The 18,897-nt window shown below is 40.6% G+C and overlaps 1 protein-coding gene across 1 annotated transcript in view; it reads right to left on the reverse strand.

The window, feature by feature from the left end:
- Positions 1–777: 777 nt before the first annotated feature.
- The window catches only part of ATF6 (activating transcription factor 6), a 233,987-nt gene continuing 215,867 nt past the window's right edge, over positions 778–18,897 (reverse strand). Inside the window, exon 16 of the mRNA XM_024989876.2 lies at positions 778–5,897. Within this exon, the coding sequence (XP_024845644.1) occupies positions 5,689–5,897 (209 nt within the window). The 3' untranslated portion in view covers positions 778–5,688. The remainder of the gene's footprint in view (positions 5,898–18,897) is intronic.

The following is an 18,897-nucleotide window of genomic DNA, read 5'->3' on the forward strand; positions in this document are numbered from 1 at the left end:
GAAGTCGCTCAGTCGTGTCCGACTCTTAGCGACCCCACGGACTGCAGCCCACCAGGCTCCTCCATCCATGGGATTTTCCAGGCAAGAGTACTGGAGTGGGTTGCCATTTCCTTCTCCAATGCGTGAAAGTGAAGTTGCTCAGTCGTGTCCGACTCTTAGCGACCCCATGGACTGCAGCCTACCAGGCTCCTGCATCCATGGGATTTTCCAGGCAAGAGTACTGCAGTGGGGTGCCATTGCCTTCTCCATCGACTGCTTGGGTCCAAATACTGAGTCTGTTGCTTACTAGTTAGGTACCCACTGTAGGAAATGAGTTGTAGGGAGGATTGAGATAAGATAAAAGGTAGTGAACATAGAGCAGTGTCTGAGGTATACCCTGGGTCCTCACTAAATGCCGACACTGACTGCTCCCAGATGGATTCTGTGCCGACAGTCTGCAGAGACCAGCTTCATGGACATGTCATTCCAAGCTGAAAAGAGGTCTTTGGTGTGATTGAGTAACTTGGTTTCCTAATGTAGAATGTCAAAGGATGAATTCTTAGACAATTGTTTTTCCCCTTAGTAAGACTGTAGTTTAAATATTTGGACACAATAAAGGAAACTTTTACTTAACCAGGTTGGGAAGAAGAGTGGAAAAGAGCTCAATTGTTTCATCTAAACAGTGACAAGCCACGAAACCATGTCAGGCTTCCCTTCTCATTATTAATCACTTAACACTACAGATTCATTTTGGGTCTTTTTTTTTTTTTCTCTTTCTACATACAGAACAAAACCAAGCAAGTTTAAAAATTCTTTATTTGAAGTTTAGACAAAGAACAAGTATTGCATCATAAAGACTTGCTTAAAAGCATATCATAGTCTGCTGTCATTGTTTCTTTATGTGTTGAAAACAAAACAAAACAAAAAATTTAAGGGAGAAAATGGTACATCTTTCCTCCATATTTTAACCCATTCTTAACCGAGCACCGATACAACCTTACAAAGAAAGTCCTGGTGAAACGACATCTCTGATGCTCTCTCCTCGGGTTCTAATGGCTCCGTGGGAGCAGCACTACCGGTCTCAGACTAACCATACTGCCAGTGTGATGACAAGTGACAAGTATCTCTAAGGCCAGTAGTACAGAGCAGTTTCCATCTAAAGTTCTATTTCCCCCACTCTCTCTCATGAAGATGACTGACCTAGAAATGAGGGCTGAGTGCGAGTTAAAAGGGTCCAATATACATCTGTCACGAAAGTCAGCCCACTGAACTGTCTGCGATGGTCCTGCCGGGCAAGACGCCAAGCCTCCAGGTCTGCTTGTTGACTAACGGTCAGCAGCATCACTGGGGGCAAGCAGCACTGTTGCTGACCTTGGAAACGGTCAACTATGCTTTATTTACTCCTTGGTTCCCCATTTAATATAATTAAAAGCCTTTTAATGTGCTGAGTCTCTAAGGCTTCAAGGTAGCAAACCACTATGTTGAGTATGGTGCCCACTTTTGACAGTGACTAGCCATGACCTGACTCACACACAGGACAAGTTTCCTGATCCAGATGCCTTTCTCATCTTCTTTTCATAAGTTCTCACAGAAAACCTGACAGATATTAACACAGAGGTATTAGAATAAACTGCGAAAAGTCCTAGTCTTGTCCAAAATAAAATTTATTTTAAGTTTACTCATTAAAAATATGTTAACAGAACAGACTCTTTCTTCAGGTAAGAGAAAAGTGTTTTTTTTTTTTTAATGTGCACAGTTCCATCTGGACTCTGGCAACATTTTGGGTGGTAGTCCAATGTTCTATTTCCTAGAAAATTAAAAATTAATCTCAACCCCTAGGGGTGAGGGGAAATAGGAACTGCTCCCTCCCAAATATTATTAGGTGTAAGAATAAAAATTCCTTACGTTTCATTTTATCTCTTTAAGCTTTATTCTGCTTTTCAGGTATAAGTTATAATTAGCATTCATATTAGCAGCGAAGATCCTAATTTCTATAAATTAAAATGACTCAAGACTAACAGAAGTAGCATTTGGCAAAGAATGAGGGGTCTATAGAGGGTCAAAAATGTCTATCAATTCTGGCATTAAGCAATCTTATTTGAGAGGTTAATTTGTATGAAAACAGCCAATAGGATAGTACGCAAGGTCTCATTTGAAGTTGAGTCCTGTGACTCTGAAACAGGAAGCTGAGTTGGCCCAGCAGTGTGCAGTGGAAAGAGGGCTTTCACGGTGGAAAATTTCCATGAGGTCAGACTGAAGGGGGCATGGACTCTAACTCTGGCTCTTCAGTAAAAGTGGTTACTTCTAATAGTTGAAAGTGGAAGCTGCTTTGAAACTTGGCAATGTGTTAGAAAGTCAAATATAATTACAAGTTTTTCTCTCTGATTGTCAAGTTTCACCACCTGAGGTTAGTAAAATGGTGAGAATCAGAAAATAGTACAAAAGCTGCAAAGAGCTTGAGAATTCTCCAGCTTTAATCACTCCAGATGCCGCAGCAGCAGGGTCTTATCAGAGTGTCACTGCTGTGACTACTGGGGGTTCATTCCCGGGAGGCAGATTCAAGCCAGGAAAGTTTAATCGGGACAGTGTCTCTTTAAAAATGCTAGAAAAATCAGTTTGAATCCCAAATTTCTTGTCTGTTTCTAAGTAGTGTTTATTCAGAACACTCAGGAATGACTCATGTAACATTGCTGCTTTCAAATACCTCTGCGTCTACTTCTTGCTAACAAGAGAAGGCAAAGAAATGCCAGCTTTGTTCTGAAGCCTGTAGTCTTTTTTTTTTCTTTTTTTAAATTAGAAGATGCTCTGAGCTTTCATAATCACAGGGAATTTCTTATTTGTGAAACGACAAACACTACCCAATAACATAAACTACAAGGATGGCAAGCAATGTTTCTTTCAAGATGACCCTTTCACAAACCCTAACTTTAGAAAGAGACATTTCACACTGTGGTCCTAATGGAGCTGTGTCCCTGTTCTGCTGAGTGAGTTAACCCCCCGGGGAAGCAGCCCCTGACATCTGACTCAGTAGGTAGCACAAGGGAACATCTACTTCCATGAAGCCTTAAAAAGTCGCAACCAGGTGGGAAAAACACCCAGAAGTCTTCACCATCACTTCCCACGAGAGTAGTACCAGTGCCCCAAAGGGCACAGCCATCTAGGAACAGGTGGACTTGACCTCTCCGTGACCTTATCTAATATCCTCACACATTTGCAAAATACCACTTAAAGACTTAATAAATTAAAAAATTAAATAAATATACACCCACACATCCGCCATAATTCCTGGTTGCCATCCCCAAAAGGCAATCTCACCACAACAATTAGGGGAAAAAAACAGCTTAATTTATTCATCAGGCACAGCAACTTTCCATTTCCTAAAGGACTTTGAGCTAGCGTACAGGCGTTAAAATAAAAATACCATTATGCCCAGGGATTAGCAGTAGCCTTGACAGTAGTTTAAAAAGTATATTTCTTTGCACTTGTCAGTTGCCTTTCACTCATTTCCTGAAACTGTACCCTGAGGAGAATCCTGTTCCCACCTCTCAAAAAGATCAACTGCAGAATAGGTCATGACAAGGAGCAGAAAGGTCGGTGAGTGCAAGCAGGCAAGGCTCCCAGGCTGCTTTTTATGGGCACTTCACAGGTACTCTCAATCCACACTTAACCCACCTGAAAGGCATTCAGGGGACGCAACATGTAAGCCTTCAGTCTGGCCACTTGGTAAAATGAGCGCAGGAAAAGCTGGGAATGAAGGGAAAAAGTAAAAGCGAGTGCTAAAACCAAGAACTCCACGTGATGGTTCGCTCTTGTGTGATTCAGTGCAAAGGACAGGAAGGAAGCACCATCTATAATCACTCCATGCACACTTCATGTGTATCCACCGTAATGACTACCTCAGTTCCAGGGGAAGACTGGCAGCTTGGGAATGACCATGTCGCCACTGACTACTAGCCATGGCAGCAGCCTCTTGTTTGGAATAATTCACAGGACAGAATGGGAAGGATCAGGGCCAGGAGAAGACACTCCTGGAGAAGATGGCCTGCAGCCTAAAGGTCTTCTAGGCGCTGCCTTCTCTTTCTTGGTGCCCAGTAGAAGGAGGAGTGGTCCCCTGGGAAGTGGCTCTTGTCTGAAATTGCCCAGGACAGACAAATCACAGTGGAGTGCTGCCCTGATTTAAAACAGTTTGTGCATACAGAAAAGGAGGCTACTGACACTTCCCAAACTCCAGATTCCCGGGGAACAGAGCAACAGAGCCCCCTACTTCCCCTCACAAGAGTTAAACTGATTTCCTCCAAAAGCATCTAACTGACTTAGACAGAGAAGCATCACTGTCCAGACAGAAGTGCTGGTGCGTCTTCAGAAGTATTTAGGAACTATGCTAATTTCACAGGCAGAAAACTAACTGGCTACATATAAATCCTTGAGTTGATATATTTTCTCTGTTCTTTTCTTGCAGGGAGGAAGAGACTGATACAGTGTGGAATGGAAGGGAAGAAATCTGACCAAAGCAAGTCAATTAGGATAAGAAGCGGTGTTTGCAGAATGCATTCTACCGAGAAATTGAAAAGTTTCAGAGGAGGAGAGGGTCAAAGACCCATTTCTGAAGCTAAAGGTAGAAATCACAGAGAAGAAAGTAAAGTACAAGTGAACAAAGTACGATATTTTTCTGTTTCGTTTTTAATAATGGGAGGACAAAAGAATTAAATTCCTTCACTGCCTTTTCACTGGAGAACTGATAATTACTGCCATATTATGGGATGCACTCCACCAGTAGGAATCTAATTTGCCTGTGTGCATAGTCTTAAAGGAGTAAATACCTGTCAATTCTCAAGAGAAAAAACTCGTGTTTGTTTAAATCTAAAGTCACCTACATGCTCCTTACTTGAACTGGGTCATATTACTAGAAGGTGTGTAGTGTGTGGAGATTCAGTCAAGTGAAGGAAAATGGCTTTAATTAAACTGCAGTCTCATCAAACTTTCAGTGTTTTAAATACATGTGTTAATGGAGCTATCTCCTCTTTCAAAAAGACCCCCACCACCGTCTCTTCCATTTCATCCTCTCAAATTCACTACCCTCCCCCGGCAATACAGTTGTTCTCATGGCGTTTCAGGTGTGAACCACAAATCCCAAGATAAACTTTGCCACTGGAGGATCTTCCCTTTTACCTAACACTCCAAAGGGTTTGCCTCTCTTGGGGATGCTTTTGGCCCTGCTGGTTCTGACATTTGCTTTCCAATAAGCATGCATCCACAATTGGTTTGCATTAAGTTGATGAAAGATCTAATCAGTGGAAACATCTGTGTGCTGTTAAATCAAAGTATGGTACCTATAAGTGAAATGGCAGAGAGGGGAAGCAGGTCTTATTTGAAAGAATATGACTATTTAAACACAAAACAAATACAGAGGGAAAAGTAATTTAGAAAAGTACAGGGAAAAAAAAAAATCTACACCAGGCAGCGGTGAAGAATGCAGGGCTACCTGTGCCCCCAGAGAACTGCTGCTTGCCTTGTGTCAGCTTCAGTGCTCTTCAAGTGGATAGGCAGATGGTGAGAAATGGAGCAGCTTCGTTTTTTCCTCTTCTCTCTCTGGAATTCTATTATGAGGCAGTTCTCTGCTTGCCACCGAGGCAAAAAGAAACATTTCTCTCACCCACTCACCAGTCTGGCAGGGTCCCATTCTTAGTTCTCCAATGTAGCCCCAGGGTACTATTGTAATGACTCAGGGATGGTGCTGACAACATGGGCTGCCTCTGGGGCTGCTGGAGGGGAACCAAAGAAGGTGTTGGTTTGATTCCTCTGCTGATCCCGGAGGTAAGGAGGAACTGACGAGCTTTTGATGTGGAGGATTCTGGTGTCCATCACCTGACAGTCAATCTGCATCATCACTTCGTAATCTTGCCCGTTGATCACATTCTCTGCAGAGAGGAATACACACAAGGAATAAATATTCAACAGAAGGTGAAATTCCGCTATAAGCTTGAATCCCAGGAAGACATCATGAGCTCCAAGGTGTGAACTGTCAACACGCTTTCAAGGGTATAGAGAGAATTCATCAGTCACTAATCAGAGCTACAGTGCCGGGATGGGCTGTCCTCTCCTCAATTCTGGTTTCTAAACAACCTTCACTGGCTCAGGAGGCGCTGGAGGCACTGTCAGAATAAATACCGCAGGTTACCTATTCACAGACATTGTATGTCTTGTATGCTTTCCATGCAGTGTATCACCACGACTGCAGCAACTGGAACAGCAGGGGATTTCAGATGCAGAGGGTGGGGAGTGGGTGCAGCGGGAAGAATACTTAAGTCCTCTCCTTCCCTTTCAACAGCGGGAAGGAGTAATCTGTCAAATGGACCACCACATCATGTGAATCGTAAGGGGGCCTTGGCCAAGACTGCTTGGTTCCTGTGCATCAGTAATATTTCTAATTTAATTAAGATATTCCCAACTATGCATTTAAGGGTTAGAAATTAGGAACATAAAAATACAGTGAAGGCTATAATAATTTATTCCCTGATTTGTAATTCCGGGTGGTTTTTTCCAACTTGTAGTCAATGAAACTTGGCATAAAACTGATGGAAGAATTATAAATAGATAACATCTTTCAAGTCCAGCTGAACAGTCACAGCAATATAGTCAGAGGATGTGTGAACTTGGAAGAAGGCTGGAGAGTCAACGTGGCATCTCAGTTTGCATTCTGAACCACGAATCCAGAGCTGGGTGTGGGGATCAGGAAGAAGCTGGCGAAGGCCCAGTCCTCCACTGCCTTTTTATGAAGATGATACACGGCCAGCCAGTGATTTTTAAATTAAACACTTGGCTTCTCTAGGACAAAGAACTGAATTTAAAAGTAGAATTCTTTCTATTCCATTATCTTTTTATTTATTTTCTACTACTACACCATGTATGCCAAGTATTATAAATCCAGAGGAAGAAAATCCAAAGCTTGACATATGATCCTCAGATTCCATTATGTTTGGGAAAACTGAACTATGGAGTTTGTCACTTATGAGGCAGGAAAAGATTTACAGAGATCACCTAATCTGGGGTGTCTTAAAACAGGGTCTAATGCAAAGACCTCAGAGTCCATAAGTTCCCTGAAATTACATGCAAAGTTCTATTTGTGTGAGCATTTTTCTGGAGAGGGGTTAGGATTCTTAATGAGGTCTATCGCCTCTTAAAGGTTAAAAACTTATTAAATCTAATAAGCTATCAACTTCAAGTGCCTTGAGCAGATCATATTTTTAAAGCTAATGGAAGACATAATTCTTCCACTTTTATTGGCTGATTGTTTCAATTTCTAAAATAGTCTCCACTGATGGTGAATTTCCCACTACAAGTCTTATTATAAGTCTCTTTGATTACAGTTAAAGCTAATTTCCTTCTTTCCCAGCCGTACTAGTGATGAAGAGCAGTCATTTGCTGCTGGATATTAACTAACCCTACTTATTTTTTAAGACCATTGCTATGGAATTTTAACTCCAATTTTACAGCTCCTGCTACTCTGTAATGGCTATCAAATCATTTACTTATCTTTAGAGAATTAAATCTGATTGCCTGCAAGTTAGCCAACGTTTCCCTATCCAGGTGTTTTCTTTTCTAAAAAGTAGGCAATGGAAGAAAGACAAGCTGCTAACGTATTTGGAGTTATTACATTCAGAACATGTGATACAGTTCAGATTCCAAGGTACCACACTAGTTATTTCCTTTTGGAACCATGGTCCCTCTCTTTTAGAAAAACTGAAAGATTGTATGTGTGTGTGCATGCACACACACACACACACATGACCGAATAATGAAAAACACGTGTATAAGAGACATAATATACATTACTAATTTTTACTACTTTCCTGGATTGACTCAAAATCCAGATGACAGTATAAGATCAAAACTAGGTTCTCTCATATAGCCCATACCACCTGCAGAAGTCATCAGAGCCCGTGTGCCTGAGATGCTTTAAATTGATAACTGGAGTTCTTTAATATCTTAAATATTGGGAAGAGATGAAAAACCTGGTGGTATGAGCTCAGATGTTTGGGGGAAAACTAAAGCTGTGTCATGATTCCAAAAACCTGGGAGTCCCTTGCCATGGCTGAAATGGCATCATTATTTTAAGCCCATCCAGGAGGCTCAGGCTAGCTATGGTTCAGGAAGCTTTAAAATGGACTCTGTTCTTCACTCCTTTCTGAAATTTGAGGCCAAGGAAAGGACCAGCAATACTAGAAGAAGACTCTACCAGACAGGATATGAATGTCTTAAACCGAATTTAGGAAGCCCTTCTGAACGACAAACTGATAATTTAGGGTTTAAAGTGACATACCATTAGGACTCCCAAGTTACCCACAACCTCTAAAAAAATAAGAGTAGCTCTAGCAATTTCTTTTCTTTGGTCCACTCTGTGGGACCCTATAAAAGAGTCCTTTGGGGGTTTCAGTACTGACCCCCTTGCATAATGAGTGGGGTGGTCTTGGCATTACTGATGAGGTTCTAATTATTTTAACTAAAGGAGAACAGAATGAGAAACAGCTTATGATAACTTGTGGCCTGGTAGGCCCTTCCCCTGTGCTGTCAGGCACACAGTCTGCTTCCAGGAGCAACAGAGAGACTCTGAAACTCTGAAATTTGTGCCTCACTGTGAATAATACAAGGGGTCTACCGGTGGTACAGTGGTAAAGAATCTGCCTGCCAACGCAAGAGATGCAAGAGACGTGGGTTTGATCCCTGGGTTGGGAAGATGACTGTATATACAGCCCATGGGGTTGCAAAGAGTCAGACGTGACTGAGTGACTTTCACTTCACACTTCCAGTATTCTTGCCTGGAGAATTCCATGGATGGAGGACCCTGGTGGGCTACAGTCCATGGGGTCACAAAGAGTTGGACATGACTAAGCACGCACGCATGTGAATAATATACACCAGAGTAGGTTCTAACTGGAGAGATGAGACCTGAAGATTCTGGTGGCTCAGGGAAAAGGGAGAGGAAGAGTCTCTGAAGGAAAATCCAGACAGGATGTGAGAGGCTGAGGACGGACTGCACACTCTCATTAAGGGCCAGGCTTCCATTATGAAGGGGCAGCACCCCCAGAAAAGAGAAAACATCACAGCTCATGGGCTTTCTGACAAGAGGGAACAAGGTAAATACTGGATTAGGGAGTTGTTCGAGTTACGTGAAAAGATTGCTAAAACATTTTTTGTGTACTTAATGAAAAAAGACAGTGACTATTTGGGAAAAATAGAACTAAAAGGAACAGTGTGGAGCACAGACGGTAAAGGTTCACTCTCCCTCTTGCACTGGCAAGCGCTGTTTTGGGTGCTGCACAAGTGCAATAACTGATCTTGCATTCTGGGCCTTCTGGAGTAAACACAATGAGAAGAAACATTGACCTGAGTCAGGAAAAAGGTATAAAATACGAATACTTCACGTTCAAAATTAATCAGGCAAATAAAAAGGAAGAGGTGATTGACTTGAAACATGAGCGCCAGAAAGTGATTCTGAATGCCCAGAAGGACTGGGAAAGCATGAAAAAGAGTGCCTGGATAGTGGAGGTGGAAAAACTCTAGGCACTGTGAAATTCTGAATGCCTGTAAACACACAGTGACTGAATTAAGAATAGCCTGCCAAGAGGCTGTTAGCTGGGAGATGACTAACACATACATCAGAACCTTGACCGTAAACAGAATTCAAATACCTCAGAATTTTACAGAAATTTAATTTAATTTAATTTAAAAGCAAAACAAAACAAAACAAGACTTCACCAGTGCTTTGCAAAGAAGTTATGTATGAGAAAACAGATTTCTGTTCAGAATCAGACACTAATCAAGCTAGGCTGGTGACTGGCAGTAGGCTGTCAGTATCTGTACCTGAATTCTGCGGGGTGTGGGGAGACATGGATGGTAAATAAAAATCCCCCCTTCCACGGATCACAAGATATAACTTCATCCAAAACAAACAAACTGAAAAATGAGGAAAGAAACCCAAATGGGTAAGAAAGTGGAGACAAAGGGAATGGAAGGTGGGAACAGAATGAACAATAACGTGGTAAAATATCACATGTGTGCCGGTTGTGACCATCCCAGTGCGCCATGCGTTGGAAAAAAAATTAAAAAGCTCTTTCTACTCTTCTACCCAAATTCTCCATTCAACTTCTTTTTTTAAAAATTAATTTAATTGTAGGATAATTACTTTACAATATTGTGATGGTTTTTGCCATACATCAGTATGAATCAGCCATAGGTATACATATGCCCCCTCTATCCTGAAGCCCCCCTCCCATCTCCTTCCCCACTCTAAACCTCCAGATGTCACAGAGCACCGGCTTTGGATGCCCTGCCTCATACATCAAACCCACACTGGTTATCTATTTCATATGTAGTAGTGTATATGTTTCAATGTTATTCCTGTTTCAAGAACTTCTTCTGAGAACCTTCTATGAAAATTCCAATATTGACCTTTTTCTTATAACCAATATATAAATGTTCTATGTCACTGAATATGTTAAAATACTGACAGAAAAGAGGTTTGGCTCTTTTAAAAAATGTCTGGCATTTTTGAAGGTAGCAGGTAAGGGATCAGATCACTGGTCGCGCTAGAACCTTTCCCTCATCAGCGGGGAAGAAGACTGAGTGAATAACTAAGAGTCATACTGAAGATGGGCTTCCCAGGTGACACTGGTGGTAAAGAAGCCACCTGCCAATGCAGGAGACATTAAGAGACGCAGGTTTGATCTCTGGGTCAGGAAGATCCCCTGGAGGGAGGGCATGGCAACCCACTCCATTCTTCTTGTCTGGAGAATCCCCATGGACAGAGGAACCTGACGGACTACAGTCCACGGGATTGCAGAGTTGGACACAACTGAAGTGACTTAGCAGGCAGGCATACTGCAGATGGAAACACAAAATACACTTCTGACTTGACTCTTTCCAGAGACATAAGGAAGAACACCTGCAGGAGCAAAGAGCACCCAGTAACTTCTATTGTCTGCCCTTTGCTGTTTCTCAGACAGTGGAGAGATTTCAGGCTGTGAGTGTCCAAGAAAATCAGAGATACCAAAGGAACATTTCATGCAAAGATGAGCTCAATAAAGGGCAGAAATGGTATGGACCTAACAGAAGCAGAAGATATTAAGAAGAGATGGCAAGAATACACAGAAGAACTGTACAAAAAAGATCTTCACGATCCAGATAATCACGATGGTGTGATCACTGACCTAGAGCCAGACATCCTGGAATGTGAAGTCAAGTGGGCCTTAGAAAGCATCACTACAAACAAAGCTAGTGGAGGTGATGGAATTCCATGGGGCTATTTCAACTCCTGAAAGATGATGCTGTGAAAGTGCTGCACTCAATATGCCAGCAAATTTGGAAAACTCAGCAGCGGCCACAGGACTGGAAAAGGTCAGTTTTCATTCCAATCCCAAAGAAAGGCAATGCCAAAGAATGCTCAAACTACCGCACAATTGCACTCATCTCACATGCTAGTAAAGTAATGCTCAAAATTCTCCAAGCCAGGCTTCAGCAATATGTGAACCGTGAACTTCCTGATGTTCAAGCTGGTTTTAGAAAAGGCAGAGGAACCAGAGATCAAATTGCTAACATCCGCTGGATCATCAAAAGAGCAAGAGAGTTCCAGAAAAACATCTGTTTCTGCTTTATCGACTATGCCAAAGCCTTTGACTGTGTGGATCACAATAAACTGTGGAAAATTCTGAAAGAGATGGGAATACCAGACCACCTGATCTGCCTCTTGAGAAATTTGTATGCAGGTCAGGAAGCAACAGTTATAACTGGACATGAAACAACAGACTAGCTCCAAATAGGAAAAGGAGTACGTCAAGGCTGTATATTGTCACCCTATTTATTTAACTTATATGAAGAGTACATCATGAGAAATGCTGGACTGGAAGAAACACAAGCTGGAATCAAGATTGCCGGGAGAAATATCAATAACCTCAGATATGCAGATGACACCACCCTTATGGCAGAAAGTGAAGAGGAACTCAAAAGCCTCTTGATGAAAGTGAAAGTGGAGAGTGAAAAAGTTGGCTTAAAGCTCAACATTCAGAAAACGAAGATCATGGCATCCAGTCCCACCACTTCATGGGAAATAGATGGGGAAACAGTGCAAACAGTGTCAGACTTTATTTTTCTGGGCTCCAAAATCACTACAGATGGTGACTGCAGCCATGAAAATAAAAGACGCTTACTCCTTGGAAGCAAAGTTATGACCAACCTAGATAGCATATTCAAAAGCAGAGACATTACTTTGCCAACAAAGGTTCATCTAGTCAAGGCTATGGTTTTTCCAGTGGTCATGTATGGATGTGAGAGTTGGACTGTGAAGAAGGCTGAGCGCCGAAGAATTGATGCTTTTGAACTGTGGTGTTGGAGAAGACTCTTGAGAGTCCCTTGGACTGCAAGGAGATCCAACCAGTCCATTCTGAAGGAGATCAGCCCTGGGATTTCTTTGGAAGGAATGATGCTAAAGCTGAAACTCCAGTACTTTGGCCACCTCATGCGAAGAGTTGACTCATTGGAAAAGACTCTGATGCTGGGAGGGATTGGGGGCAGGAGGAGAAGGGGACGACAGAGGATGAGATGGCTGGATGGCGTCACTAACTCGATGGACGTGAGTCTCAGTGAACTCCGGGAGTTGGTGATGGACAGGGAGGCCTGGCGTGCTGCGATTCATGGGGTCGCAAAGAGTCAGACACGACTGAGCAACTGATCTGATCTGATCTGAGTGTCCAAGGGCAGGGAGGGACAGTGGGAGGGGCTTTATACATTTAACTACAAGACAAACCAGAATTTGTTAAACTTTTTAAAAATACATGTGTATTTATTTTTTATTGAAGTATAGTTGATTTACTGTATTACATAAATTGCTATTATATTCCATTTAAAATTATTATAAAATATTGGCTATATTCTCTATGCTTGTAGCTTATTTTATACATAGTGGTTTCTACTTCTTTATTCCCTCCCTTTACCTTGTTTCTCCCCACTGGAAACCACTGCTTTGTTGTCCATATCTGGTAGTCTGTTTCTGTTTTATTATATTCAGTCATTTTATTTTTGACATTCCACATATAAATGATAAAATACAGTATTTTTCTTTCTCTGTCTGATTTATTTCACTAAGCCTAAAAAGGTCCGTCTAGTCAAGGCTATGGTTTTTCCTGTGGTCATGTATGGATGTGAGAGTTGGACTGTGAAGAAAGCTGAGTGCTGAAGAATTGATGCTTTTGAACTGTGGTGCTGGAGAAGACTCTTGAGAGTCCCTTGGACTGCAAGGAGATCCAACCGCGCCATTCTAGAGGAGATCAGCCCTGGGTGTTCTTTGGAAGGACTGATGCTAAAGCTGAAACTCCAGTACTTTGGCCACTTCATGCGAAGAGTTGACTCATTGGAAAAGACCCTGATGCTGGGAGGGATTGGGGGCAGGAGGAGAAGGGGACGACAGAGGATGAGAAGATGGCATCACCGACTCGATGGACGTGAGTTTGATTGAAGTCCTGGAGTTGGTGATGGACAGGGAGGTCCCGCGTGCTGCAATTCATGGGGTCACAAAGAGTCGGACACGACTGAGCAACTGAACTGAACTGGATACTCTTCAGTTCCATCCATGTTGTTGCAAATGGCGATGCTTCATTCTTTTTTATGGCTGAGTAGTATTCTGTTGCTATATACACCACATTTTCTTTATGCGCTCATCTACTGATGGACACCTAGATTGCCTTCATTATCTTGACTACTGTAAATAATGCTCTCATGAACACTGAGGTGCATGTGTTCTTTTGAATTAATGTCTTCATTTTCTTCAGATATATACTCAGAAGGGGAGTTGCTAGATCATATGGTAGTTTTATTTTTAGTTTCTTGAGGAGACTCCATATAGTTTTCCACAGTGGCTGTACCAATTTACATTCCCGCCAACAGTGTACAAGGATTTCTCCACATCCTCCCCAACATTTGTTATCTGTGGTCTTTTTGATGACAACCATTTTGATAGGTGTGAGGCGATATCTCATTGAGGTTTTGATTTGCATTTCTCATTAATCAGTGATGCTGAGCATTTTTTTTCATGTGCTTGCTGGGCATCTATACGTCTACTTTGGAAAAATGTCTATTCAGGTCCTCTGCACTTTTTTATTTGGGCTGTTTGCTTTTTCAACATTGAATTGTTATGAGCTGTTTATATATATTTTGGATATTAAACCCTTACTGGTCATATCACTGCAAATATTTTCTCCCATTCTCCTGTTTTCTCCCAAAATGGCTGTCTTCTTTTTGTTGGTGGTTTCCTTTGTTATGCAAAAGCTTTTAAGCTTAATTAGGTCCCATTTATTTACTTCTGTTTTTATTTCCTTTGCTTTAGGAGACAGATCCTAAATACTAGTGCTACAATTTTTGTCAAAAAGGGTTCTGCCTATGTTTTCTTCTAGGAGTTTTTATAGTTTCCAGTCTTACATTTAGGTTTTTAATCTATTTCAAGTTTATTTTTATATACAGTACTAGAGAATGTTCTCCTTTAATTCTTTTACATGTAACTGTGCAATTTTCCCGGCACCACTTAATGAAGACACTGTCTTTTCTCTATTGTATATTCTTGCCTCTCTTGTCATAGATTAATTGGCCATAAATGTGTGGATATGCTTCTGGGCTCTCTATTCTGTCCCGCTGATCTATGTATCTGTATACAGAACCATACTGTTTTGACGACTGTAGCTTTGTAGTATAGTCTGAAGTCAGGAAGTGTGATGCCTCCAACTTTATTCTTTCTTCTCAAGTTGCTTTGACTATTTGAAGTCTTTGGTGGTTCCATGTAAAATTTTTAGAATTGATTGTTCTAGTCCTGTGAAAAATGTCATAGCTATTTTGATAGGCAATACAATAAATCTGTAGATTGCTTTGGGTAGTATGGTCATTTTAACAAGATTAATTCTTCCAATTCATGAACATTGAATGTCTTTACAATTGTCTATACTGTCTTCGATTTCCTTCATCAATAACTTATAGTTTTCACAGTACAGGTCTTTTAACGTCCTTGGTTTAAATCTGTTGCTAGGAATTTTATTCTTTTCGATGCCAATGTAGATAGGACTGTTTTCTTGAATTCTCCTTCTGATACTTCATCATTAGTATATAGGGAAACAAAATATTTCTTTAATTAATCTTGTATCCTGTAACTGACTGAACTTATTTATTTAGTTTCGGGGTAGAGATTTCAGGGCTTTCTACATAGTGTCATGTCATAGTAGTGAGAGTTTTACTTCTTCCCATCCAATTTGTATGCCTTTTATTTCTTGTCTGATTAATATGGCTAGAACTTCCAACACTGTGTTAAACAGAAGTGGTGAGAGTTGGCATCCTTACCTTATTCCTGAGTTTACAGGAAAAACTTTCAGCTTTTCTTGTTGAATATATTAACTGTGGGTTTGTCATAAATGGCCTTTATTATGTTTAGATATGTTCCCACTATATTCACTGTGATGACAGTTTTTATCATGAATGGATATTGAATTTTGTCAAATGCTTCTGCATCTGTTAAGACAATCATGTGATTTTTAGTCTTCATTTTGTTAATGTGATGTACCACATTAATTGATTTGCAGATATTGAGCCATCCTTCCATCCCTGGAATAAATCCCACTTGATCATGGTATGTGATCCTTTTTACATATTATTGAATTTGGTTTGCTAATACTTTGTTGTAGATTTTTGCATTTATAGTCATCAGAAATGTTGGCCTGTGATTTTCTTTTTTCATAGTATCTTTCTCTGATTTTGGTATCATGGTAATGGTGGCCTTGCAGAATGAATTTGGATGTGCTCTCTCCTCTTCAGTTTTTCAGAATAGTTTGAGAAGGAGAGGTATGAATAGAATTTGTTAAATATTACATGATTATTATATTTCTGAACAATGGGGACACAGATGAGAAAGAACTTATCTAGTTAGAAGATCTATAATAATTTAATTTTAAAAATGTATGGGCCTACAATAATGTCTATAAAACCCATCAACCCTTAAGGAAGACATGTAGTGGTCATGATGATTGAAGGAAACTACACTTACTGTTTTATATTTAAATATAAAGCATTTTTACATGTTTTTTTCTCTTTTTTATTATTTATTTATTTTTAAATTTATTTACTTATTTTTTAATATAAATTTATTTATTTTAATTGGAGGCTAATTACTTTACAATATTGTATTGGTTTTTATATATACTAAATTTCCAGGAATAAACTACTGAGTAATTTATTTAATAACATTTAGTGGTTTGGTTTGCCAGACACTGTTCATCTAATACTCAAAGCAACCTCCTAATTCAGGCATTATTATTCCCATTTTATAGATGAGAAAACTGGAGCATAAAAATGTCATGCAACTAGCAATACAACAAGGAAATGGCACAGCAGGAAGTTCAAACATAGTCAGAGTGTCTTTAGAATACATTCTTACAAACCACTCCACTATGTTGGGAATATTATTTTTTAACTGAGATTTGTTTATCATCATTTCAGGAAATCACATCCCCAATGGCAAGTATCTTGTGATACTAAGTGACCCTTAGTACCTGGGTCACTATTATGAAACGCTAGTATCAGTTTGCATTTGTAGCTGTTGCATTCCCAGTCATAGTAGGTACTGATTCAAGCACCTGACTTGTTCACTGTGTATTCTAATGCAATATAAGCATTATATTTATAATGCTTGAACATTATATATATTTATCCATTCAACAAATATTTACTGAATTCCTACCATGTGCCAGGCACTGAGGATACAGAAGTGAACAAAACAGAAAAAAAAAAAAATCTTATTCTCATAGAGTTTAACCCTTATAAAAGATGAAAGTGAGGGTGGAGACCGAAACTAAATAAGTATACAGAATGTTGAATAAGTGGTATGGGTAAAAACAAAGCACCGAAGGTGGTTAGGGAGTGAGGGTGGCAGTGTGAGGAGTGGCTTGCAGTTTAGATGTGGTGCCCGGTGGAGGCTTCACTGAGAGGGTGACTTCTGCATAAGGACCTCAGGAGGTGAGGAGCGAGCCATGCAGCTATCAAGGGAGAAGTCGAGCACGTACATGTCTGAGATTCCATGACATTTTAGTGGAGAGAACAGGCAAGCAGTAGGAAATAGGGGTGAGGACTGATTGGTGGGAGAAAACAGGGTTAGAACTGTAATTTTGGAGTTTATTTGTAGACAAGACAGATGGAGTCCTGAAACCAAATGGTACTCTTGGGGAAAAAATGATGGGAACATGTGTGTTAAAAAGGATGGGCATGAACCCAGAGAATGGGAGAAAATAATTCCTTCATTTGCAAATAATCTCCAAAATATAAAAACAGCCCATGCAGCTCAAAAAAAAAAAACACACAACCTAATCAAAAAAGAGTTGGAAGATCTAAATAGACATTTCTCCAAAGATACACTGATGGCTACAAAGCACATGAAAAGATGCTCCAACATCACCTATTATTGGAGAAATACAAATCAAAACTACAATGAGGTATCACCTCACACCAGTCAGAGTGACCATCACCAAAAAATCTGCAAACAGTAAATGCTAGAGAGAGTGTGGAGAAAAGGGAATCATCCTACAATATTGGTGGGAATGTAAATTGGTATAACCACTATGGAGGACAGTATGCAGGTTCCTTTTCATCCCAATCCCAAAGAAAGGCAATGCCAAAGAATATTCAAACTACCGCACAATTATACTCTTCTCACATGCTAGCAAAGTAATGTTCAACATTCTCCAAGCTAGGCTTCAACAGTGAGTGAACTGAGAATTTCCAGATGTTCAAGTTGGATTTAGAAAAGGCAGAGGAAAAAGAGATCAAATTGCCAATATCAGTTAGATCAGAGAGAAAGCAAGAAAATTCCAGAAAAACATCTACTTCTGCTTCATTGACTACACTAAAGCCTTTGAATGTGTGTGGATCACAACAAACTGTGGGACTACCAGACCACCTTACCTGCCTCTTGAGAAATCTGCATGCAGGTCAAGAAGCAACAGTTACAACCGGACATGGAACAACACTGGTTCCAAATCGGGAAAGGAGTACGTCAAGGTTGTATATTGTCACCCTGCTTATTTAACTTATATGCCGAGTACATCATATAAAATGCCAGGCTGGATGAAGCACAAGCTGGAATCAAGACTGGCGGGAGAAATATCAATAACCTCAGATATACAGATGACACCACCCTTATGGGAGAAAGTGAAGAGGAATTAAAGAGCCTCTTGATGAAAGTAAAAGAGGAGAGTGAAAGAGCTGGCTTAAAACTCAATATTCAAAAAACTAAGATCATGGCAACTGGTCCCTTCACTTCATGGCAAATAGATGGGGAAACAATGGAAACAGTGACAGACTTTATTTTCTTGGACTCCAAAATCACTGCAGATGGTGACTGCAGCCAGGAAATTAAAAGATGCTTGCTCCTTGGAAGAAAAGCTATGACCAACCTAGACAGTATATTAAAAAGCAGAGACATTACTTTACTGACAGAGGTCTGTATATTCAAAGCTATGGTTTTTTCAGTAGTCACATATGGATGTGAGAGTTGGACCATAAAGAAGGCTGAGTGCTGAAGAACTGATGCTTTTGAAACGTGGTGTTGGAGAAGACTTTTGGGAGTCCCCTGGATAGCAAGGAGATCCAACCAGTCCATCCTAAAGGAAATCAGTCCTGAATATTCATTGGATGTTGAAGCTGAAACTTCAATACTTTGGCCACCTGAGGTGAAGAACTGACTCATTTGAAAAGACCCTGATGCTGGGAAAGATTGAAGGCAGAAGGAAAAGGGGATGACAGAGGATGAGATGGATGGCATCACTGACTCGATGGACATGAGTTTGCGCAAGCTCTGGGAGTTGGTGACAGACAGGGAAGCCTTGCGTGCTACAGTCC

The sequence above is a fragment of the Bos taurus genome, chromosome 3 (assembly GCF_002263795.3).
Source record: "Bos taurus isolate L1 Dominette 01449 registration number 42190680 breed Hereford chromosome 3, ARS-UCD2.0, whole genome shotgun sequence".
In the NCBI taxonomy this organism is placed as follows: Eukaryota; Metazoa; Chordata; class Mammalia; order Artiodactyla; family Bovidae; genus Bos; species Bos taurus.